Source organism: Trachinotus anak, unplaced genomic scaffold (genome assembly GCF_046630095.1).
Source record: "Trachinotus anak isolate AG129_WGS33_773 ecotype Australia unplaced genomic scaffold, CSIRO_AGI_Tana_v1 ptg000019l, whole genome shotgun sequence".
Taxonomy (NCBI): domain Eukaryota; kingdom Metazoa; phylum Chordata; class Actinopteri; order Carangiformes; family Carangidae; genus Trachinotus; species Trachinotus anak.
In genome coordinates this window covers 808,328-834,770 of record NW_027273870.1, presented here as the reverse complement: position 1 = coordinate 834,770, position 26,443 = coordinate 808,328, and the positions used below count along the sequence as shown (strand labels likewise).

Genomic DNA, 26,443 nt, shown 5'->3' with positions numbered 1-26,443 from the left:
AGCCCAAACAAATGAAATTAAATGCCACGTCTGAATATCAGGTGAATACTGGTGCATCACATCCTCCAAAATAAAAAGTTTACTTGAGTAACGTCTCACCTGAATGAGCTCATACAAATAACTAATTCATCTAAAACTCTGAGAAGTCTCCAGCATGTGGCAAGTAGGAACCATTTCTCTCTTGTCCCTGAAAGCAACACAACGGGTCAGTGGTACAAGTGACTCTTTGTTGTATGTTCTCAGACCGCGACAGTAGCACTCCGTCTCCTCACACTCATAAAACAGAGAGACGGGTATGAAGTTGAGTCAGCCTTGCATCATTGCTGCACGTTAAAAAACCCTTTTCGTCCTGTGCAAGACGCTGCTGAATGCACATGAGGATGAGGGCAAGTGTAATGACACACAAACACTCACACACTTGCTGCTTTGTTAAGCAAACAGGCTGATTGATGTTCTTCTGCAACCTCTTTGAGATACGCACTTCACTCTGTAAAAGTTGTGGCAGCTCGGTATGAAGGCATCGTGTTTTAAAAACCCTGTGTGACTGTGACTCATCCTGCATTGCTTTAACTCATGCAGCACACACAGTTTTATGTCTTAAATCTATAATGACAAAAAGCTACCAATTGCATAGTGGGAATTCACTAGGACCTAAAAGGCTAGAGAACTTGGGTTCTGCTGGGTTCTCTCTTTAAATGTGTCTCACACTGTCTTCTTCACACAGCAGTGTAATAAATTTCACATATATGCATAATTATGATTTCATAATATGATTACATATGAATTGTATCAGTTGAATCACTTAAGAAAGGAAGAAATGTGACTGAGTTATAGATAAAGTAAAAATCTTCTGTGGCTTCAGCAGATTAGCATATTTTCAAAGATTTTCAAAGTTAAATATTTATTTAAACATTCAACCGCTTGCAAGTCAGATGGCTAAAAGAAATGAAAATTTTAAAAACATCTTATGTCTATTTTTTGCCTGGCGAGACTGTGTAAAACAGCAGAATTCATAACTAATGAATTACTGAACTTTGGAAGAGGTTAATGAGGTGCAGTGGAGCATCATCCCTTTGCTGGAGATGGATGACAGTCAGGGTGTGAAGTTAAACACTGGCGAAAACAGTTAAACTGGCAAAACAGCTTTTATTTTCCATCACTAAGACACTCTGTGTGAGCGCTCTTCTCTCCCGATGCCATTACTCCCACTGTGCTGAGGGGGAGAACGGGGCAGTAGATCTCTCTTATCGCACCAGCAGTGCTGGCCCGTCACAAACAAAGAGCTACGTTCAGGAGGCACCGCTCCTTCAGCAGATCAGTGTTCATGTCTGATAAGGCCTTAATTGAGTCATGTCACCAGCGTCAGTGTGAGGTCATTAATAGTGATCTCTTGTTGCCAGTCAGGGAAGTTGCAGGTATCCTTTTATTTCACCAAATCTACAGCTTAATGATGCCTTCATGGAGGGGTTCTGTTACCATTGAAGAAGAATGACATCAATAATTCACTTGTGTGCTGAAAGTGCTCATGAGAAATTAAGACGCTTCAATTTCTCAACAGGAGGCATTTCTACTGTCACTTCACACAGTGAATACAGTGTCACAGCACTGAGAGCCGGAGCAGACACATACAGCATGCTTTCAGTCACACACACTCATCCTAGCATAAGCATGCATGAGCAAAAACACACACACACACACACACACACTCACACACACACACATCCCCTGTGTAAGTCAAGTAGGTAATGAATCCATTAGAGTTACAGTGGAGAGATACATGGGCCTCAAGGGGAAACCTTGCACAGAACACAACACACACACACACACACACACACACAAAGAGAGAGAGAGAGAGAGAGAGAGAGAGAGAGAAATGCACTTGTAATGAATCACACTTAAGCACTCACTGGTAAATGTGACTCCCATTCTTGCAAGCAGTCTGATGAAAATGATGAATGGTCTGTACCTCAGCAGAATAATTCATAGGATCACTGCAGACCAGATTCCAGGATAACATAACTTCATTTAGTGGGATTTGTGTCGTGTTTTATAAAGTGTAGCACGCTAATTTACACGCTCATTACTGCTGAGACTGTGCTGTGGCGTGGTGAAGATAAAAGATGTATGGCAGTGTTTTATGCATAATGTCTTCTTAGTAAAGAGGACGGTGATGTGAAACAACATTTTAGACAATCTAACACAAGAAAGGGTTTTTACGTAGAGCATAATTACATGTTATGGTCTGAAGCAGAGTGGGAGCGCATGTGTTTGTTTTGCTTTGGGTTTTGTTTTTCTCATATTTCAGTTTGTTTGTTGTGTAGAAAGAATTCTGCCATCACAGCAGGTTTGACAAGTCGGAGAATAAAACACCACTGTTGTTGTCGGGGGTTTAACAGAACACCAGCGACCAGTGTTGTCAAGTGAAGGCAAAATAATGTCTCAACTAAAATAAGCTTTATTGGTTTGAAGCAGCTGAAGTGTCACGATGGTTACTGAGGTTATGTAAGGCCACCGTTCCTCTGGGGTTCTGTCACTTTGCTTTAATATACATAAAGACACTCACTCTCTTTTAGAAACACACAGGAACCTGATCTAGGACCTTATTTCGTATACAGTCAGATCTGTGTTTCTGTCTGTTGTGGGGACCATTGGTTTGGTTTGATCCTGATCATGTTTGTCAGTTGGTGCAACAATCTCTTCCTTCGACAACACAACACTTCAGCCACAGCACTGCTAGTGTTCGTGATGTTGTGTAGTTTGTTTTTCAGCTCGTGTGACAAAGTAAGACCTGTTGCTGTGATGGATGACTGAAGGGAAAAGCCTGTGGGACCAACAGTGTAATGAAAAACTCTGACACACAGACAGTTTCCTCTGGTCTGAGTTTGATGTTTGTTTGGCATGAACCTTATTTCGATTAATTACTGTTGTGTGATTAATTTTATTTATTTTTTTATATACAATGGAAGCATGACTTCATGTGAATGCAGGGCTTTATAATTCTGATGAAAAGGAAGTGAGTGCATGTATTCTCAGAGAGATTAGCTCAGCATGGGGCGAGGAATGATAGTTTTCTCGGTTTGAAAGCAGTCAGCCTCCACATACTGATGTTCTTCCCAGGGCTGTCTTTATCTGACCGTAAAGCTACCGCAGCATGACAATTTGTAGGTCACTTGAGAGTTGAACAGTCATTTTAAAACAGTACAGCTGAGTTGTATGGCACAACTCTGCTCAGAAATGCACTTCATGTGCTGTCCTCTTCAGAGCGGGTTGTTAGGAGAGAGTGTGTGGACTGAAAATGTGCTTCAGCAGCAGGAGATAACAGGCATGGATGAAACGTGAATAAAGCAAATTACCACACAGCAGAATCCGGACGTGCAAGTAAAGATGATGATTTCCTGTAGTTACATATAGGATTCATCATCACAAATCCTTTCCCTCCTTTTTTCCTCTGGTATCCTAGAATGATATTTTTGTCACCATCTTTTTGCTGTCTTGAAGTGGAAGAGACAGAAAAAGCTTCTGCAAAAACATTTGAAACACATGTTCTCCCTGAGCAGGAGCTTTTCAGATATAAAGGATCAAACTCGCTGTAAAGTTATGTTCAGAATGATAAAAGCACTAATAGAAAAAAAAGCATAAAAATAAAAAAACAAGTTCCTCATTCATTTCAGTTTGATCACAGTGTTTGTCATCAGGCGGAAAAATGTTTGCAGCTCGGTTGTATTTCATTTTTATCACCAGGACCTGTAGCAACAACTCCACACAGATGAAGCCCCCTCGAGTCTCTTTAACGCAGGGGTATTTTCAGTCTGAGTGCCGACTGTTGTCAAAAACACAACATGTTAAGTGGTTGAGAATGCATCAGTCCTTCCTAACTTCTGGGCAGTTATGTTTCCTGGCAAAAGAGAATATGCAGTGAAAAGTTTATCACTGTATGAATGTGTCCAAAGGAGCCAACATCCCAGGAGCAGGGTGACACTTATATTGGGCTCTTGGCAGGTAAACCGTCCAAATGACCACCACTTGCTCCTGATTCTTGGTTTCTCCTTTTCATTCCTTTCTTTGTCTCCTCCTCCACATGACTTGGCTGCAGGAAAGAAAAGGTAATGATGATGGTGAGGAGGAGGAAGAGGTAAAAGCTTCCAAAAAAAAAAATCTACCCGTCGTGGACATGGACTGATATGAGTAATAAGTAGTCACCATTTTAATAACATGGCAAAAAGCAATAAGAATGTAAACATCAAGTAGAATAACCAGCACTTTTAATTTTATTTCCTTTTTATTGTATGCAGGGAATTCCTCTGTCTTCATGACCTGTTGTGTGTTTCAGCGTGTGGGAACTGAAACTCTCTGACTTCATCAGTAAACGCTCGCGGGGATATTGAGTCAGCACTGCTCCCAGGTACAATAATGAGGTTTTGCATTTGCAGGAAATGGCAGCAGGAGGTCTCATGATGGAAAACACTGAAAAATCAATTAGGTCCAGAGCGCCACAGTAGCGTCCTATTTCACCCACAACAATCCAGGCAATTTGCACATAAATAGAGTGGTAAAGCTCCGTAATGCTGCACAAATAAAAAGACTTGCTGCTGAGTGGAAGCTAAGGGAAGCTTAGCATGCTAACTTTGTGCTATGTTCATTTGTTGCTCTTGAAATGAAAAAGTAAAAGCCAGGCTGGGACACGTGTCTTATGGGAAATAGTGAGGTCTATCAAGATTTGAGTGGTGGCTTGTGGGAGTTCCTTGCACAGAGGGAGGCCAGCAGGGCCAAAGAGAGAGTGGGGGGGGGGGGGGGGGGTTGTTTACACTGTATGTTAGAAAAGAGAGGATTCCTTGGGAAACATGGTAGAAAAGTGGATCTCTCATAGGACATAACAGGATGTATTAGGAACTGACTCGCACCAACAGGATCTACATGCAGTGATCAAAGGGCCTGATTCGTTCTCTCCCCTCTGCACACACTGACCGTATGTGTGGTTCCACAAACTCTCCAGCAGGTTGTTTGAGTGTTCACGTCCTGTCACAGTGAACTGCAGAGCTGAGGTTAAGCCACTGTGTCATTTCCATCCACCTGCTGAGGGCGATGCACAGGTGGAGAGTCAGGGATTTCAACATCACTCCGAGGGGTTTATCTGTGCAGTCACATCCTTCAGTCAGCTGCTCACAGTGCAGGTATTACTCCTGTCTGAATGCACACACATACACACACATTACTCATTTATGGGATCAGCAACATAGTCATATCTCTTCCCACAATCATGACAGTATTTCACTCATATCATGAAATAGATTTTACTCATAATGTTTAGGGCTTAAAGTGTGTTTTTCCTTGATGAGATAGCACAGTACAGAGTGGACAGGAAAACAGGGAAGGGAAATGTGGGAGATGATTCACAACAAAGCTCTTCGACATGACCTGAACTGGGAATGTCTCTTTAATTTTCAGTGCCAGAAGCACAGGGACCCTGTGTATTGTAAAATGTAGTGATCGCGTGTTGTGTCAAAATTGGTTTAAACTGATTTGCTTTTAAATTGAAAATCTGTAAAAAAAACAAAAAACACAGCACTATTTTATGTGTGGCAGCACTGGTATACATATACTGCTGTGTGTGCTCATGAAATAGCCTCACACTGAGACAAAGACATCACACATGCAAATGAAATCCTGCAAAGCACATATCCCGTGCAGTTCCATTAAGGCACTTACAGACTGCCTAAAGCAAACTCGGCGCAGAAAAGCAAAAATATTCCACAAACGTTCACAGGGGACCTCTTGGCCCCTCCAGAAGGATTCATCATTTTAAAATAACCTGAAGAGAATGAAGGCGGAAAGAAATTTGGTGTGTCTATAGTCGGTGCTCTGATCACCACCGCTGCCTCTGGAACGTGGTCTCGAGTCATTTGGGAAATAACAACAACACTCAGCTCAACTGCCTTATTAAGAACAACACAAATGGTGCATAATGCAACTTGAAAGCTTCCTCTGCGTGCACGCCTGTTCAGACTAAACCTACAGAATAATTCACAACTAAATCGTGTTTGGGATGAGTCAGTCAGTAGGGCAGAGGACACCGGCTGGCGTTGAAGAAGTCGCTCTTCTCTTACCCATGAATTTATCATCAGCTTCTCATATAGAAACTGGAATCTCATCCTTTGATCATAATACAGAATGTTTACCAGCTTTTGTCTTATTCACAGATATTTAAGCAGCTAAAATGTGCAGCACTGTGTTATGGATTTTAGCATGGGACCAATGTTGCTGCACCAATATTCGGGACATGATGTAACTAAGTGTAAAATCCCATGGGCAGTTTCAGTGATTGCAACTTTGTTACTCTTATGTGTTGTTTTCCCTGAATACAAGGAGGCAGCAGCGGCACCGTGGCTTCTGTTGACACGGTGATCTGCCTTCTCGCTGTACATCAGAGAGAAATGAGAGAAAGAGAGAGGTCATAAGAAAGAAGGGAAGAAGGAGGAGGGCAGCATCAGGTGTATTCAGTCCTTCCCCCGCTGCCTCCTTAATCTGTCACTTCGCTGTTGGCAGAGAGCTCAGGTGCTTCGCTCTCATCAGGGGCGTTTGTGGTTTCCTGCCACGACCTCGGTTTCATCCAAGGCTAAGCCCACAGTCCCCTGGGTATTTTTAGTCAGGTGTGTGGATTGCACTGACAGGGGTCACTCATTTGGTCTTGAACCACTTGGGAGAAGTGTCATTTCTAGTCTGTATGTGCCCAAAGCCCTCTATGAGGTTCCTGCTTTTGTGTGTGTGTGTATGTGTGTGTGTATGTGTGTGTGTGTGTGTGTTATGCAACTCGGCCTATTTTTACACATCAGTAATGAACAAACTGTTTTGGAAAAATAAGACATAAATTTTGAAAGACTTTTGCCTCTGTTGCAACAGCAGAATGTGATTATCTACTTAAAGCTTTTGTGCATGTGTGTGAACGGATGCCTGCAGAGTAATGGAACCAGAGAAACTCATCGTCTGCAGATATTAACAGAGACACTGGAGGACTTTCTTTATTTTCCAACGCTGTCGTTTTAACGATGCTCTTGTTCAGTAACCGCGCCTGTGCCTTACCATCAGTTAGCAGATACTTTCTTCACACCTCTCACAAGAATTAAGCTGTCATTCAGTGTTAAGAGGCCTTTTGTGTGCAAATGTCCCTGAGATAGAAAAGTAACTGTGCATGTGTCTGTGTGAAGGCTTACCGCAGTCCTAACTGTGTTTAGATGTAAGAATGTCCTCCCAGGCACAAAAATCCTTTCCGTCACACATCCCACAGATCTGAAACACACTCAAAAATCTTCTCTTGTAGCAATTATTACTCAGATTTTTTTTAAACTGTACTTTCATTTCCTGGCTGCCTCTATGAAGCTGAGCCCTGAATCAGCCCAAACAGTCTGATAGTGGAGAGTTGAGAAGGAAAAGAAAGAGAAAAACAGACAGTGGCAATGAGCAAGAGAGAAGCAGGGAGAGAGGGGAGTGTGTGATAATACAGAGAGAAGAGATGGAGAATGGTGAGGAGTGAGGTGGAGAAGAGAGCGAGTGCCAGAGGAGTGGTGTGGTCTTCAGGGCTGAGCTTTTTAATATTGTCTTACTCACCACCTCCAATCTCAAGAGCGACTTCTGTCTCTTCTCTTCTCTTCTCTCTCCCCACAGCCCACATTTCTGTCTCTCTGCCTCTTTCTCCCTCAGACCCTGTCTCTAGTAGTAAAATGAAATCTGCATCCGAACATCTGGACAGGGGGAAACACGTGTTAATGCAAGGTTGTGATCAGACTGTGGTCAGATCTGCCCGATCACTTCTGGAGGTGATCTGGTGTCACACTGTTCCGATCTTAGGTCGGTGTAAACGCCACCTTTGACACCTACAGCTGATTTGCCGCTCTGATCTCAACGAGGAGAAAGAGACCACATTAAAAATGTCAGCTGTAAATGCAAAGGTGAGATTGGAACGTTTATCATCTGGATAATGTATCTGGATACAGATGGCATTTTAATACCATGTGTAAATGGGGTGTCAGTTCACTTAAATTCACTACAGTTCCACTCTTTGTCTTCCAGCTTCTCCTCTTCCTCACTGTAGATGTTTCTCCTCACTAAAGTTTTACCATCTCTTTTATATTCATCTCTGAAATTAGGAAGCTGTTCTTTCCAGAATCCCTCTTCTCTCTCTCACAGTCTCACTCTGGTCCACTTCCACTGTCCCTCCTTCCCCCGTCTCTTGCCACTCTGCTAACACCTCCCTCCGTCTGCGGCTCTCCTCATGTCCGTCTCAGGGAGGGAGGGAAGAGGAGGTGAGAATGAGAGTCTGGCAGGAGGTTCTCCCGGCACACGTTGGACATGTGGGTGAAATCACGCCTCTCACCATGCACAACATATTATTTTCTGATTTTGGAAGGACTCAACTCACTAAGATACTTGTGCTGTTCAAAAAGGGCCGAGTCGTTTTAATGTTATTCAGCCCTGTCTCCTAATTTGCAACAGCTAATATGTTTTGAGAGGAATGTAACGCTGCCCCGGTTTATATTCGTTTATCAGTGTTGTGAGGAAACATTTTAATTTGTTCACTCTCCAACAAGAGCATTATTAATGTGTTGGTTATGTTCTGGGGCTGGCAGAACCTGATTCAGGGGAGGGAAAGGTTGTGGTCTTGGTTTGATGAGACATGATGTGTTCACTTTATTAACATTTAAATAAAATGGTTCTTTCCCTAACTACAGTGCATCTGTTGCCTAAACCAAATCACACAGTCCTACATTTTGTATGCCTACCACCCAACCTGACCAACTCCACCACCTCCCTACAGCTCCCCTGTGTACAAGAACGTCACCCCTCCCTCACTGGAAAAATATGTTCCCAGTTCTTTAAAACGTACCAAGTAAAATGGATAGCTCATTAAATTAATTTGAGAGGCTCTTGGTTGTGTTGTTATATACAGAATTATACACAGAATTATACATTGTCTTTTATTTAACCCCCCCTCCCCAATGGAAAAGTGAGAATTAAAGGGGACAGGGAGGATAGAGGGAGGGCTGATGGAGACAAAGAGGCTGGAGATAAATTGACCATCTAAAGGGCAGGTAATATGCAGAAAATGTCACATCGAGTTGCTGCTGTCAGAAGAAGAACATTAGTCTCGTCCAAAGCTTTTTTCTGTTTTCTGACAGCTCTCAGTCAGTCACTACTTTTATTCTTTATTCAGATATTATTTTATTAATAATGTATGTGTGTGTGTGTGTGTGTGTGTGTGTGTACTTGTACTTGCTACATAGTAAGGACCAAAAAAAGTATTTTACTAACAGAGTGAGGACATTTTGGGAAAGTGAGGACATTTTGGCCGGTCCTCACTTTTTGAGACACCTTCAAATCACATGTTGAGGGTTAAGACTTGGTTTTAGAGTTATGGTTAGAATTAGGTTTAGGTTAAGGTCAGGGTCAGGGTTAGGCACTCAGGTGTGATGGTTAAGGTTAGGGTAAGGGGCTAGGGAATGCATTATGTCAATGAGTGTCCTCACAAAGATGGAAGTACAAGTGTGTGTGTGTGTGTGTGTGTGTGTGTGTGTGTGTTTGTTGTGTTGGAAGGTGGCAGTGATTAATTGCGCGGTGGGGATCGAACAAGCATTGTTTAATTAAATCCTCTGATAATGTCAAAGTTTATGTTTCCCGGGAGACGAGGTTGGGCCTTCTGTATCCCCCTCAGCTATTACCCACTATTAATCACATCATGTGTGTGTGTTGTGTGCAACTGCACATGTGGGAGCAGATGTGATTCTTTTTACAGCTCCTCCGGGTAAATAAGAATCAAAGGGCAATTCTAGTGTAATGGAATTTTTTCTGAAAATGTTTTCAGAACAACAGTGTGAACGTGTCACGTTAGACGTCGCTCTCTTCAGTGCAGTTTCTCATTTGGCACAAAAAGCTGTTTTGTGATCCGCGTCCATTTCGGTCCTGCCTCCCAGCTGGATGCAAAAAGCTTTTGAGATGAGTAACACTTTTATGGAAGAAGTGCTGGAACGAGGTGCAGCAGAACTGTAGCATTAGAAACTGAAAACACTACCTACCTACATACCTCTGTAACAGTTTTTCCTCCTTTTCCTAACTACTACTACTCTTTACCTTTTTATTCTATACCTGCGCCTCCAAGCAGGAGATTGCACACATTGAGCCTTGTGACATCTTTGAAAATGAAATAACAGGACTGAGATGCCTGGATGTGAGTTTTTCTTGCAGGGAACAGAAGTACGTTTCTCCCTGAACAAACTACAGGAAACAGTGGCCACATGCAGGAAAAGCTCAGTTGGTTAAAGAGGTTTAACCTTGTCCAGTTACTCGTGTTCATATCTATGATTAATTGTTTCTAACGTCACTAATTCATGTTAAAAACTATATTTTCAGTCGTCCCACTCTGTTTGTCTCCATGGGTGGAAACTTTATTTCTGAATGATTTTACAACTGAAGGAATTTTGCAGGTTCTTGTAAAAAAAAAAAAAAAAAAAAAAAAAAAAAAACATTAGCAGAAAAACAAACCTCACCTCAGCAGGCAGGATGTCAGGGTGTTTGTCAGCCTCTTCCTCTGCTCTGCTCAGGGTATCACCACAGCCTCCCCTCCTCTCCCTACACCTCCACGGCTGGACCTGATGGTCAGAGGTTACCCCCGTCTGGCACCCTCTCCTCTGAATACCTGAACCAGGGCGGCTCCACAAAGGTCCTCCTCCTCATCTGTAACACAGCAGGATCTGGCCAGCAGGCTGTCAGGTGAGCTGGAAACTGGCAAATCTCTTTTATTGTTGTTGGTTTAGATTTTATGAAGATCACATATTCAGTTTATTCAGCCGCTCAGGCTCCATCTTGTGAATTGGTTTTCTTAAGCACACAGTAGCAGAACCAGTGAGCTTGCATTGCTTTTACTGCATTTGAGGATGTCATCTGAAATTTGAAACGAAATTTGTGTTTTAGAGCTTGTTCAAGTGCAGCCGCAGACACATCTGTCCCTCTGCTCTGCTGCGTCCGTAGTTTATTTTTTTCCTTTTTCGTCATCCAGTTCTGTCCTGACGTCAACGTCTAACTTCTGTTTGACTTTGACCTGTATATCTGTCACACAAACTCCCCAGACGAGGCTGGTTTTATTTAGCTAGTGCAGTTTAAGCTCCCATCAATCTGTATCTGGAAGCTGACTGTGTAGAAACCTGAGACTGAGCCAAACAGTGTGTTCAAATTGGAGAACTTAACCTATGAAAGTTAGGTTTAGTTGGCAGTAATATGCTAGTCTAACAAGAGTGCATGTAATGTACATCAACAGCACAGCTGGACCAAACAGTGGAAACAGCCACAAGCTAGTGACTCTGTGATAAATGTCCCACAGGACATGACCTGTATTTTATATTGGAGCAGAAATGCTCTGATCACATCTACCCCCCCTCAGTAAAACATTGTCCCTGTAGGCAACATCACACTTTTTTTTTTTAAGAATCCACACTTTTATAAAACAACAAATTAGGAGTTTAGTCAGTACTGAGCAAAGATGAATTGACTTCTGCACCGAATCAAAGTTAAACTGCAGCTACTTTAAAGATTATTCCACTACACTACAGAGGATCAGCGGGCAGATCTCTGATAGCCTGTTTGATCTTGCAGTGACTCTCAGAAGAGAGAAATATGTTGTGGAGTGAGTGAAATACTTTATATTGATGAAACCATTTCAAATCACACAGTCGGTGGTTTACTCTTTGTGTAACGAGATTCTTTTTAGTTTCAGATGAAGACTGATTTGTCCAGGTCTAATCAAGAAATAGAATCTACCCACATTTTTCAAAGATGATCTTTAGTCTTTAAGCACCATGAATCTCAATAAACTGTATCAGTGAGTATCCTGTAAACCTACAGGATCAGTTCAGTGCTTTGTTTATGATGATAATCTTTGACAATCTGAGTTTGTTCTATATATCCAGTCAGCACCTTCTCTTCCAGTCTGAATTATCTGAGGCATGGATTGACTAATTTCTCCCTGGTCTCATCCAGTCAGTTCCTGCACATTCATGATGCAAACATAATGTTCTTCATCCAAGCAGAGCTCTGTCAGGTTTTCAGTGTCCAAAGAGTGCAGTTAATTGCTGTAGACTAAAATCACTGTAATGTTCCTGAAGCCATTTTGACATAATGCATTCTCTGTAACACAGAGCATTATTGAATTGAAGTATTCATTAGACCGAGGGGAGACTGTGTCCATGAGAGTGCCTGGTTAGGACTGTAGTAGCATTCAGACAGGATGGCTCAGCTTTTTTCTCTTTTTATTTGACATGGACATAACAAAAGCTTTGGAACTGCAACACACAATTATGCACAAGCAACGGATGCACTTTATTTAGCATTTGTTGTGAAATGCTTATTTACAACATCTGTCTTAAAAACTAAAAATACTAAACTAAAATACAACTAAAAATACACTTAAGATCCAAATGTAATACAGGTGAAAAAATACAACACAATATATTGTAAATACAGATGTGTCTAGACAGGGGTATTAGGTGTGAGAACAATGTTGTTTCTCTTTTAGCCATGATTTAAAGGAGCTATTTGCAAGTTTTGCTGTAGCTACACTTACAAATAGTCCCTTTAACTCCTCTTTTAAAAAACATGAGATTTTTTGTTGCACTTTCTTCTCAGTTGGTGAACAGTTCCAAAGTTTTTCTCCTTTGTCGTGATCGATTGTCCAAATGAGGTTTTGCACATTAAAATGACAGTTACCATTTATCGAGGTTTATTTTCTACAGGGATCAATAAAATCTAATCTGTTATTGACTCAAGGAAGAATGGATTCAAACTGTTCACATGCCCTTTGGGGCTTGATATCATAGCTCAGCAGAGCTTCTGCTGCTGAGCACTCGGTGTCCAGGCTTATACGCTTGGTGGAGATGGGACCTGATAGGACACAGTCCTGATAAAGTCAGGATGTGACATTTGAGGACTCGTCTGTCCACTTGCCTCAGGACTCATGTGCCAATGTAGCAAACATCTGAATCTCTCTGGATAGTCATCTATACCCAAAATGAGAGGACAATTTTTAGAGTATTGCAACTTTTCTGGAACAAGCAATCTAACTAGTACAGTATGAGGACACCCAAACAAAGCATGTTGACACCTTAACAGTGATTGTTGAACATGTGACTGTGCACAGGCATTTGCAGCTCCATAAAACTTTCCAAAAGATTTTGTGACCTGGCTCCAGATCTGCTCCCTTCAGCCATAGGAGCGTTTGTTGGCTCATTGTCCAGTTGATCCCAAAGTTGTTTGATGGATCTGAGGTCTGGGCTCTGTGCAGGCAACTCAGGTCCATTGTCAGGTTTAAACAGGAAAGGGTTTCCTCCTAACTGTTGCCAGGAAGTTGGAAGCACATAGTTGTTAAAATATCGTTGTGCACTAAATGCATTGAGATTTGCCATAACTGAAACTCACTGGTCTGGACTAATCAAACTGTTTCAAGTAATATACTGAGAGACCACAAACTGCAGCCTCCAAAATGACCATAAGATTGAATCTATCCTTCTTTTTACCCCTCTAACCTTCATGAAGGTGGGATTTATTGCAGGGATATTATTTTAAACTACGTTAGTTTTAGCTTGGTGTACCTCATAAACTTGCAATTGAGTGTATGTGTGTTTTGTAAGTGTGTGTGTATTTCTCTCTTTCGCTCATGCACTCATAAATAATAAAAACCTTGGAACTTTAATCTTCAGCTGTGTCTGTCTAAATAATCTATGAGAGATGCTGATATACTTGTCTAGTCTGTCTAGACAAACACAATTGCCTCTCCCATTAACCTCCTACACAGCAGCCTCTAATTTAACCACTGCTGTGCAGTCAGGAGGAGCACAAGCCTTGAGTTAACCTCGAGACAGAACCTGTTATGAGGTGCTGGTGATACAGACTGGTTTCTCAGCTTCATGTGGCTCCTGAACACTCATACAGTAATTCTTCTTCAAGCTGTCAGTACAGGACACAAGGCACTGACTGTGAAGCCTTGATGCACTTGATGCCTGACAGCTTGACAGATATAATGATGACACAATAAGCAGCAAGGACCTTTACTGCCATGTTCCCAAGTTTCAATAAGCTCAACCTCCTCAGAAATGAATTTATGTTGTTTTGTAGTGTGGACATCTTGCTAACGTAATCGATCTCAAAAGAAAATGATGAAGAGTTAATTGATTCTCACACTAAAAAAACGATCTCTCCTTCTATGATCCTTTGATTTAATAATAACGTAGCTCCATATTGAATTAACTTTTGCACACGCAGGGTTTCCACTGATAAAAATCAGCTGAAATATAAACAAAATCATCTCCTCCCCTCTCCTCCTCTCCCCTCTCCTCCTCTCCCCTGTCAGGTTTGGACCTCCATTTCTCATGCGCGAGGACAGGAGCATCTCCTGGGACCAGCTGCAGCAGAGCATCCTCAGCAAGCTCTATTATCTGATGCTGAATGGATCTCAGGCTCAGGTAATGGCAGCACCCTCAATAACCAGAAATACATCACTGTCCTGTGTCCTGATCCCCTCAGCTCAGGGGGTCCTGAACCTTCGTGACCTTCAATTTTCATCTTTTAAATAAATAGCATTGTTTGTTTTCAGTTGTCTGAGTCACACTGGAAGTAATTTTAAAATGAAAGACAAAGTTTAAACCATATATATTCTGATGTTTTATTTTATTTTGACAGTACTGGTGTCCCTGACTCACACCCTTCATTCACTCAGAGAGATGTTTCAATTTAAAACACTGTAGTGTAAATATATTTTAATGTAATAATGAAATCAGATTGACCATACAGTAGTGGCACAGTACAACTGAGGATTTCATATCCACACACACACACACACACACACACACACACACACACACACACACACACACACACACACACACAGACAGTCAATTCCTTTTGTGGGAGTGTAATAATGGTTTTATGTGCTGAGTTTAAATTAACCTCACTAACACAAATCCTCTTCTTTACCACTATAGAAGGTTTATATTGTAGAATAAAGAATTCTACTATTAAAAAACTTGTTATATTGCTTCTCAGTGGACACACTACTGCTACTATGCTAAATCAATATTGACATAATCCATCCTGTGACTCTGAGGTGTTTGTTTTGTGGACAGCCCGTCTTGCGTGCTGAAGTCCACCTCTACTTTCTTTTCCACGATCCCTGACTCCACTTCAGCTTCATCTGTCTCTCCATTCACAGGTCAAGTGATCTGTCCATCATAAGCCCTAAACCACTGCTCCACACCCCGATACATAGACACATACAAACACAAACACTCATGCACACACACTGTCCCCACTGCCGGTCTTCGAGTTGCCATGGGCAACGCCATGGTGACAGGCAATATTTGAGGTAGTCTTATCCAGAGCGAGCAGCTCCCTGCTTTGTAAGAAAAGAACTAAAGAGATGAAGAAAGAGAAATGTAAGCCTGTTATTTACTGATCATTATCTCAGTTTCTTGGTTACCTCCTCAAAGCTTCTCTGGCCAGATACAAACTCACTGAACTGTCTCTTGCCCTCCTCTTCCTTTTTGTCTTTACAAAAACAATTATCAGGTTCCTTTGGTCGTAGATTGAACCGATATTTTTAGCTGAAAAGGCCATGCGTACCCCTCGGGTGCAGGACGCATTCTTGTTTCACTTTTCTTTATAAAAAAGAAAAAAAAACATTAGCTATAGTCTGCTGGTACAATCAGAAGATAACCTCTGTTAACACCGTGTAATAAAAAGACATCAGTGCTCTATATACTATATTCTAGCAGGCAGCAGGTGTGTGGATTCTTTGCTGCCAATCATTTGCTCCTCACTGCGTCTTCATTATGAGATGTTTTGGCGCCACCCAGAGGTTTGTTCAGAAAGCCACAACTTTCAGTTCAGGGTATGAAAAAGGAAAAGATAACCTGGGTTGATGCTGACTGGCTTGTCACAATTCAGCTCTTCTTTCCTGACATGAAATTTCAGAGACTTATTTTTCTTATCATAATTTCAAAACCATGTAAGATATTAATAATCATTCAAGTTAAAGTGGCATTTCCCTTCAACATGTTTCCTGTTAGGTGTTTTTCAGCTGATTCTAGAAATATCTCATTACTTTAAGTCATAATCCCGTTAAATAAGATGTCTTTTCTATATGTAGCTGGGCTTGTGTAGTGCCACTAATTTGGCTTTTTAATGAAGATACCACAGGAATTTAAAGTAAGAGTCAAATAAAAATGATGCATTTAATTGCTTTTGGATTTGACTGCTTTGTGTATTCAGGTGCCCGTCAAAAGAACCCTGGGTTTTAACTTCAGGTCCCCAAATCAGCCCAATTAAAGAGTGATTGACAATTAAGGAAAATGTTCCACATCATGTTTTCTGCGATCACCAGATTTATTGTATGACCACTTTCCTTTTACACCGTGTGTGAGCCAGTTTGAATTTTCCTCATCATATTTGAGTGAAATCCTCTGTCAGGGTGGTGCAGAGCAGTGTCACCTGTTCTGATTTATTATCGTCCAGCCTTCAGTTTGGGCCTCACTGGTGTTGACAGTTCTCCTTAAGGCAAATGACAGATCAGCCTGAAGAAGGCTGTGGAAGTTTTGCCTAACTCCCCAAAGTTCATTCAAAAAATGTACCAGACTGTGATTACTCATTAGCCCAAAGTGTCTTGGCAGCTCTTCTTCATTAAAGTCCAATAGATAGATAAGGCCATCTGAATGCATGCTTGCTCAGGCCCTTAAAACCGAGAAGAGGAACTATGCCTTTTTCATTTGCTGCTTTAGGCTCCTATTAACCAACTAATTTATTTCTCTTTATGCTCGGCTACAGTTCCTGTTCTCCACGGCGGCCCGCTCAGAATGAACACATTAGCAACCAGGCTGTGCTCTCTGCTCTGTAATAACTCAGCCCTCTTGTCTTTGCTACTGAGGCAGCAGAGAAGAGTTATTATTCATCTGTAAATGCATTTTCTCTACTCAAGTGTTGAGCTGGCAAAAGTAGCTGCCAGCTGTAAATGAGGGAGTTCGAGTGTTTTGAACTGTTGCGGTGATGTTAAGTTTAACTAAAAACATTTCACATCTGTAAAGTTCATTCAAAGGTTTCTTATTTTTTATCATTCTCAAGACCTTTTAAACTTTACCCTGGAAATCAGCTGCTTCACACTCAACTCACCTCAGCTTTAAAACGTGTAAAACAACACAGCTGATACAAAGTACTTTGCAGAACTACACAATTATATATATATATATACAGTCTAAGTTAAGGGTAAACTCTACTTAAGTAAAGCCGTAGTACTAGTAATGTAACTGATGATTAAAATGATGATGATTATCCAAAAGACTTGATAATTACAACACAGTTTCCATCATTATAAATTTACATTTCTTTGGTGATGTTATACTGTGAGTAAATGCACACTGATGTTTACCAGTGTAGAAAATAATGGACTTGGCTGAGGCACCACTGTGTCATTCTTACTTCATACTAGATGAAAACACAATTTCCTGCCAAAGTAAGGAACTTTTGGTTATTTCTGTGTTTTTGTTTTTCTCAGTGGTCGTGACTGTTTTTTTCCCCTAACATTAACTTTAATTGTTGAAAACTCACTCATGAATATTTAATGTTTTTGAGAAAAAACATGTTTTGGGATGTTTAAATATAGAGTTAGTGGTAGAGTTTTTCTCCAACGAGCAACATATTCAGCTCATAACCTTGATATTACAGAAAGTCGGTGTTATTTATACTAGTAGTGTTCACACAGTGTGTCCTCAGAGAAGCCGGGGATTTCTACAGTAATTGTTGCTGTTTATGATGTGTGTTTGTATTAAGGGCATAATGCACCTTATCAACTTACCTGTTTTATGATGTCTTTGGTTTTCTTGTTTTTAATTGCTGTTTTTTTCTTCTTCTTTCTGTAAAGCACTTTGTAACTTTGTTAAGAAAAGTGCTACATAAACGGTTGTTTTGAATTCCACTTTTATAAGATGATTAAAGCTAAATGAACAGTATTGTTTAAGGTGCAGCTCTTGAAACAACTGCATTAATGCGTATTTCTCTCTCTCTGCAGAATGCTGGGGTGCTATTCAAGATCAGAGTGGTGGGAGGATCGGCAGCCTACAGCTACCTGTCGCCACAGGACAGCAGGCCACTCTACCACCCTGCAGTTGATAGGTAGGACACACACACAATCACACAAAGGAAAACAACATACTGTGCTGTTCTGTACAACGACACACACATACTTAACCATCATTAAGACTGCCAGTGAAAGCACCGTCACATGTCGCAGTAACACCCAAACAAATAACTGTATATGCCAATTAAAACTGAAATTTAAATTATTATATCAAGTCATATTCATAACCATGGTAGACAGGTTTTCTAGTGTGTTAGACAAAAAGCTACAATACCTTTCAGAAGCCAATGGACCTTAAGAGGATTACAGGGAGCTGAGTATAATGATATCAGCTTGAAGGTGTAAGGATAAGGCCTTTATTTCCTGCGTGATAAAGAGCATCTACGTGTCACCGTACAGCAGAGGAGCTCGGTATGAGTCTCTGCTGTTGTTTTACTGAAGTGCAGTGAAGGTCAGGCCTTCCACAAAGGAGCAAGGAAATGAGATCGTCATCCAGGGGAGACTAGGCATTCAATGTGTATGTGTGTGTGTGTGTGCGCGTGCATGTGTGTGTGTCTACTCTGCTCATTACTCATATCACATTCAAAACGTCATAGACTAGATGTGATTTTGCTCAGGTTACACCTGCAGACAGGATCAACATCAAGAAACAAAACTAATAAAAATTGTCTGGTGAATTTGTCTCAGCTTTAAAATATTTTGTTTATTCATTTAATGTCTATTAGAATCAGTATATAACATGACACTTCCCACGTTTGTCCAACCTGTCCATAGATGGGCTTTTGAAATACACAAAAGTCAATAAGGAAATGCAGGCAAAACAGCACAAGATACAAACAATGATACAATGAAATGACCAGAAAACTCAATGAGAAGCACCGGATCATTCATTCTGTCCAAATGACGATTTCCAAAAGGTTACACCAGATCGCTGAGCCATAAAAGCCAAGATTATTTAGATCGTTATTGATTAGTTTGATATTATCCGCTTTTATGGGAACAATTAAAACTTAACATATTTGCTGGCCAGCTCTACTGTACAATTTATTACAAAATAATTACTGTTTGTCTGCATGCTCTTGTTACCATGTCTGGAGAGTGCCACTTGAATAATTATAGACCTTTAAAGGATTTAATTGACCAGCTGTTATGTGTTGGCAAGAGTCTGGCCAATCAAAGCCCCTTCTGCTGCTCTGTGTGCAAGATTTAATTAAATTTCTCAGGTGGCACACTACTTACACAGTGAGTCTTTCAATTAAAGTGATCAAATGGGACTGTTAGAGCAGGAAAAAATAACTGTGAGATGGAGCATGATAGGCAGACATATTTGTAAATGAAATAAAAAGAAAAATTACTAGAATTAATTTTGGACACATGATTCTTTATTTAAAGACAATAAATTCTGAATTAATCCCTTTTTTCTTTAAAATGTATGGTTTTAATGTAATTTTAGCTTTTTAAATATAACACTATAGTCTCAATCTCCAGCTGCCTGGTCTTGTATTGTAATACAAGAAACATCTGCTTGTAAAGCAAATACACGCATGCATATCTCTTATCTGTCAGAGATGGAAAGCAGAGACAGATTCTGAGGAAGTACAGGCTCGAACAAGGACAACAAAATAAAACGTGGTCACTGCTTGACAGATGAGGTTGAGACTTGTGTGCAAATGTAAATCATTCAGTGACATAAGGAGCATTTACTTTAACCAGTTAAATTCTGTAATTTCCAGATTTCAGAACTAAACGTCATCTCTGTGGAGGAGACAGGACATATCTTGCTGCCCAATAGATATCAACATGCCACAACCTCAGGGACAGTGAATGACCTACACACAGTTTTTGTTTGATCCTCAGATGTTTTTCCTAAACTTCCATAGTAATGAAGCATGAAAGTGTTATTGGGGGGGAGGGAGGGGCGTATAGGTGGAAAATTCAATTAATAATATTAGAATTGAGTGTCTGCTCCTTTTCATGATCTGCCATACTGAGGTTTTTAACCTCCCTGAATTGCTGTTATGTAATGTAAGCCTGACATCTAGTGTTAACATTTGGTACATACACATGTGTGCATTAAACATGTTCAGATAAACAATAAGGAGACAACAGCATGTGTGAAACTACTCAGAGTGACAATCACTTAATATTCGACCCTGCCAGAAGCCTCCGGGCTGTCTCCATCCACGCTACTGATGCTTTGCAAAATCAAAGGGAACTGAAGTTTGACACGACTCCAAAACATTTGCCACAGGTGATTCATCGTGTTCCAGTGCAACAGAAATAACTTCTGCTCTTCGCAGTCAGAGATTGTTAAATCCACCTTAGCCGTCTGTCAGTGCTGTCTGGCTGTAGAATACTGATGCAGGTTTATCTTTCCTCCTGAGATCAAAGCAGTGAAAGTAACACCTGCAATACAAACATGACACTACTCACTACATTATGACTCCACACCAGACATTTGCATATTAATACATGATGTGAAGCCATGTCTTACTGTTTCCCCAATCACACTGTGGAGTCCTGCTGTTGCCTGTGTGTGTGTGTGTGTGTGTGTGTGTGTGTGTGTGTGTGTGTGTTTATCAGTGTGAACTAAAATGACACAACATTAAAAAGCACAAATAAACATTCAAAGACTGTCTCAGGTTTGTTTTTTATTTGTTACATTACAGCAACACAGATTTCAGCCTCCATTGGTTTTTCTGGTTTCAGGTGTTTGGAGATACTTTCTACTGCCACTGAATAAACAGAGATCATAAGACGTGAATTAGAGTTAGAATATATTCTCACTGTTTTTCTCTCACTGTATTGTAGAGCACTGAAGTTCTGTGGCCCTGGGGGACCTCCCCATGTAAAGCTTGTCATTGAGTGGGAACACAAGACTAAAGAATGGTAAGCACTGTGCACAAACAGGAGGGTACTCACTGTACGTAACCAGATATTTAAACACATACAGTAGAATATCTCTGATCGAGTCAACACAAGTGTATGTCAAACACACACTCCCAATGATCCATACACTGTAAACACAATTCTGCAGCTGAGCTGAAACAATGAACACTGTGTGTCTGCATGTCACAGTCTGTTCGGCAGCATCCAGGAGGAAGTGGTGAAGGACGCAGAGAGTGTGAGGAACCAACAGCAGCAACATCTGCAGCAGCATAGCTGCACCTTGGACGAGTGCATCCAGCTGTACACCAAAGAAGAACAGGTGAGAGTCTTTATTCTCACCTGAGTTTTTCAATCCACAATACACTTTCTTCTTACTCCGTATTTCTCATGTTTGTGTTTTTAAAAGTACCATGACTTGACTAAAAGTGAACCAAACCTCCATCAATCCAGCAGTAAAGCTGTAAATAAATTGTGTACCTTTTGTAAAACTGTTAAACACACATATGAAAAAAAGTTTTCGAAAGCTTTTTGTGTCTCCAGAGGAAGCTGCGTGAAGTCTGATAAAATTGCCTCAAGTCATATCGTTTGATTCAGTCGCTTGGGTCAGCAGAAGTTTGAAAATGTGGTCGTGTGGGGTTAGAGAGAAGAGCGCTCACCTCATCTCTGCTTGAGGCTAAGGTCTCAAAGCCACATCAGCAGGACTGATATAACACACTGAACTCTCCAACAGCTACATTATGTGTAATGTAGGAACTAGTTTTGACAAGAAGAATGTGTAGAATAAATAATTTTGTTCTGGAGTCTGACAGCTTTATAGGAGTGCACTCCTCCAAAATAAAAGCAGTTTCACCCTGATAATGGAATAAACTGGGAGCATATTTTATGCCCCTCCACACTTGTTATCATATGTTTTTTCACACAGTGTGTGAATGGCGGGTGGTGACAAATTTTAAACCTCATTACTCATAGTTACACTTTCATCTCCTGTGGTTCTGAGAGACAGTGATCTTACCATCCACATACACAATCACAGTCTTAAAACTGAGAGCTTTAACTCCCACATACTTACACCAGCAGTGGATTCTCCTGGTGGAAGCAGATGGGCCCTGCACAGAAATGTCTTCAGTTCAGGTGAAAGGGAGCAACTGACAGAGTGTCTATTGTTCTTTGAAATGATGTAAGGATGTTTATTCAGGTTTTGCACAGCACAACGTGGTTATTTCAGGGGGCCTGGGAATTTGGAGCTCCTCCAGTTAAATTATATGAAGCAGATAGTATTGTTTCTCTACTGAATAAAAAATATTAAATTGTCTGCAACATATTGCAGTAATTACAGTGATTAAATGGGCGCTATGTAATACATTCAAAAATGAAGTAAGATTATCAACAGATTGTCAAGACATAACGATTTTAATATCATGTCAGAGACGTCGGTGTATTGAGTTGCAGAGATACCTATCACATCTATCTCTGTTCCTGCCACCACTGCAGCTTCTGCTGCTCTGAATGGGCAGACTGGATGTGAAATCATCATCATCAGTGTAACAATAACTGAAAAACACAACTGACAAGTTACTTAATCAGACTGCAATTTCAACCAGTGTGGAAAACATTATTCCCCAATCTGTGCAGGTTTAGCGACATGTCAACAAACCCATTCACCTGGGAAAAGGGTCTCAGACTTTTGAACCCCACTGCATGACTCTTGTCATCCCCCCCTCCATAAGGAGATTTAGACATGTGAAATCATATTTTTTTTTGACATATTGCCTCATTAGGGGCAATATTATTTGGATATAACTAAATTATTTAACACATAATTAAGAAGGTGTCTGGATGGCCTTCATTTTTTCCCAAACAGCCCACGGCCATGAGATTTTCTTACACCTGCAGTGTCTCTCTATGAACTGTCACTGTCTGCTCATGTATCTAATCCTGAAGGAAGCTGAGTTAAAGCTGCTGTAACTTCATTTTATTTTTCCTTTGTATCCCTCATCTCCGTTGTCCATAAATCTGAAATCTTCCCCAACTGAGAGTTTATGCAAAATAAGTGAAGTAAAACAATGCAAGGTTTTTATTTTGCTTTTGCTTCATGGCCTTCTGCCTTATCTCAAGTTTCAAGTACTTCAATTACGTCAGTTTGCAAGAGAAAAAATCTTGGCAAGACAATTGCTACTTTCAAACAGAAATGACACATTCTTCACCTCTTTTACAGAGGCTTTAAAAAAAACAACTGTTTATTAAGGACAAAAAGTATCAGCCTTAAAAATCTATCTGTTGTCTCATTTTGACTTTTCTGCCTTCTCCCAATCTCCCACTTAATCTGACTTTTCTGAATATTAGATATCTTTGAAAAAAACTTAATGACTTTGTCTCCACTTTTTCCCTCAACTGAGACCTTAACATAGCAGCTGCCCCCTGAGTGGGACTCTCTCATGACTCTCTCATGACTATAGGCAGGTTTGATCTCCTGCAGTTCTTTTTGAGAAATATTTTTGAATTTGTGTTTTTAAATTAAAAAAAAAAAACAGTTACGACTTTATAATGACAAAGATTTTATTGTTGGTGATTTTACTGATGATCCATCTGATGGCTTTGACACTTACTGTTGTTTTTCTCTTTCGTGACCAGAGGGATAGTTTCGCTTTATCCTCTCATTCGTTGTAAATATTGGCTCCTGCTTTGACACGAGGGGGAGGCAAGGCCCCTGGGTGATTTGCAGGACCCTGCGCAACTTGTATAGCGAGTGTATAGGGCCACGTGGCTCTATGCCCATGGCTGGTGGGAGAAGTTAGCCCTCAGGGCTTCCTTCAGGGCTTTCTACAAACTTCTGCAAACAAAGAACTTGTTGTTGGTTCTGCTATCCTGATCTGCGTGGCGTTAATGTGAGAGGTTTTCTGTAAATTGTTTTTAAAAATAGATGTTACCAATAATTGCCAGTTCCACTGCCAGTCTCCTGTTCTACCACCTCCCAAAGGTGTTCGACTGCGTTCAGATATTATGACTGGGGAGCCACTGAAGTCCACTCAACAAAGTGGCCTTTGCTTCGTGACATGGTGCATTATGATGCTGAAAGTATCCACAGTGAAAGTGGCCATGATGCACTCGGTACAGCAACAACACTCTGATAGGCTGAGGCATTGAAACCATCACTGATTGGTATTCAGGGGCCAAGGAAATTTTCCCCATACCTTTACACCACTCCCATCAGGGTCCATGGATTCATGCTGTTGATACCAAATACCGGACCTGAAGTCTTCAGCTGTTGTAGCCAGTCCGCCTGAAGGGTGGAGGTGCTGTGCAATGTTTTTCTGCTCACCATAGTTGTATGGAGTGGTTATCTCAGTGACCGTAGCCTTTCTGTCAGCTCCTACCAGTCACACAATTCTCCTATGACTTTTTTTTATCAACAACCACATACTTATCTATAGTCAGTGTGTTACCTGCTGTTACCTGAGCTGGTGGCACCGCTCAGAAGCTGAGTGATGAGCTGCTGTGGACAGGCCCACCGAAAAAACTAATATCAGTTTAAGTGCACGCTATATTTGGCTTCATCTCTCTGTCAAACAGCCCTTCCCTTTGGAGCTGCAGTTTGTGAACTGTTGCACTGCTATAAGCTTTTTTTTCTGTGGACATTTTTTGCTGTCCCCGTCCCTAGCAGCTCATCACTCAGCCTCAGTGCTGGTGCCCCCGGCTGTTTCTCTGAACTGGCAGCCGCTGATCTGAATCTACTGCAGGAGATACACTGACTGTAGATAAGTACCTCACACAACCCACATTAAATAACCACTACTATCACTTAAAGGATTTTTTTTTTTTTTTTTTTTTTTTTTTTTTGATGAAAAACAGATTTATACATACCTGTTCATCTGAGGTAAACATGTCACAACACATGATGAAGTGACCACAAATACAAACATGTCACACTTTTATTTGATTTACACTAACATCTAATTGATGAATTCACTGATTCCAGCTTGCCCCAGATGATGCCTGGAAGTGTCCCCACTGTAAGCAGCTCCAGCAGGGCATGGTGAAGATGAGCCTGTGGACTCTCCCTGACATTCTGATCCTCCATCTCAAGCGCTTCCGACAGGTAAGCAAGCTGTAAAAGGGCTTCTGAGCTTCTAATCTTGAGGTAGTTCAGTTTACACTGCTCCTTAATGGGAAAAAACAATTAATGGAGCTTTAAGAACCATGAAACTATTTGAATTCTACTCATTCTTTCTGCACTTTTGTTGTGGTCTTGATTTGTGTGGAGACTTGAAGAAACAAAATGATTAACATCTAAATCAATTCAGTAGCTAACTGAATGAAGAAAATGCTCCCATATTAATTTCTGCATCAAATGTGTTGTGGAAAATAGACTTGAGGGTATGAAATAAATCCTAAGACAGAACATACATTAAGGAAACATGGATATTGCAGGACAGACTCTCGCCCACTTGGAAATTTCCACTTTAAAATAAAAACAATAGAATTGTTCCTCCTGTTCCTCTGAGTTTTGACAGTCAGTCGATCACCTTTCCAGCACCTTTGCTTGAGTTTTGTTTCAGTGAGGCAGAGGTGTGATTCCACAATCAGTGAAACATAACATTTTAATCTACCACAGACACTTTCCCTGACCTGTCTGCATTTCTGAAGATGTGTGTAACTTAAAAAAAGCCTGTCGACATTCAGCATCTTTGCAAGGTGCAAAGTGTGGCGGTGGAAAAGGGCTTCTTTTCCACCGGTAACAGGTTTGTCTCAGTCCAGAGCCGTGGGAGCACACCTACACACACTCTGAAAGACAGGTGCTGCACAACTAAACTTTCAACCACAAATGCTTGATGACTTTCCAGACAGGCTGGGCAGAGAGATTCTGCTGATGCACATCTGTGGGTAGAGAGAGCTCCTGCCGCACTGCAGGAAGACAAGTATGCCACAGTTCATTTCTAATTAGTACTAGTGCTTGTCAGCCACTGCTTCCTTCCCCCCCAGACACACTTCAAAATGCAGACACTGCTCCGCTGTATCCACCAGGTCAGGGCTTATCCACACCTGGGTTTGCTCTGCCCTGTCCTTTCAGTTTGTCTCAGATTGGATAGGCTGCACCAATCAGTCACACTGCTTCAACTTTCACTTCAGTTCCCATGTGCTCATCAAAGCCTCTTTGGCCTCTTGAGTTGTTGTCTTCTCCAAAGCTTTGACCCTATTGCACACTAATTGTGAGCAGGTTGCTGGAATGTCACTTTCATTACCCACATATACGACAAGGGTAAATCATATATTGTTGAATTATTAATTAGCCTACCTTACACAGAATAAAAGGATTCTATGATGGTGTTTGGGTTTTTTTTTTCTTTCCCTGCCTGATGGTTCTGCTCAGCTGCACAGTTCTGAAGCTGTCTCGTT

General features: G+C 41.0%; 1 protein-coding gene across 1 annotated transcript in view; it reads left to right on the top strand.

The window, feature by feature from the left end:
* Positions 1–26,443, top strand: part of usp43a (ubiquitin specific peptidase 43a) — a 96,391-nt gene that overhangs the window by 54,502 nt on the left and 15,446 nt on the right. The window contains exons 7-12 of the mRNA XM_071503327.1: positions 10,590–10,758; positions 14,387–14,498; positions 18,092–18,195; positions 20,972–21,049; positions 21,239–21,368; positions 25,026–25,145. Of these exons, the coding sequence (XP_071359428.1) occupies positions 10,590–10,758; positions 14,387–14,498; positions 18,092–18,195; positions 20,972–21,049; positions 21,239–21,368; positions 25,026–25,145 (713 nt within the window). The remainder of the gene's footprint in view (positions 1–10,589; positions 10,759–14,386; positions 14,499–18,091; positions 18,196–20,971; positions 21,050–21,238; positions 21,369–25,025; positions 25,146–26,443) is intronic.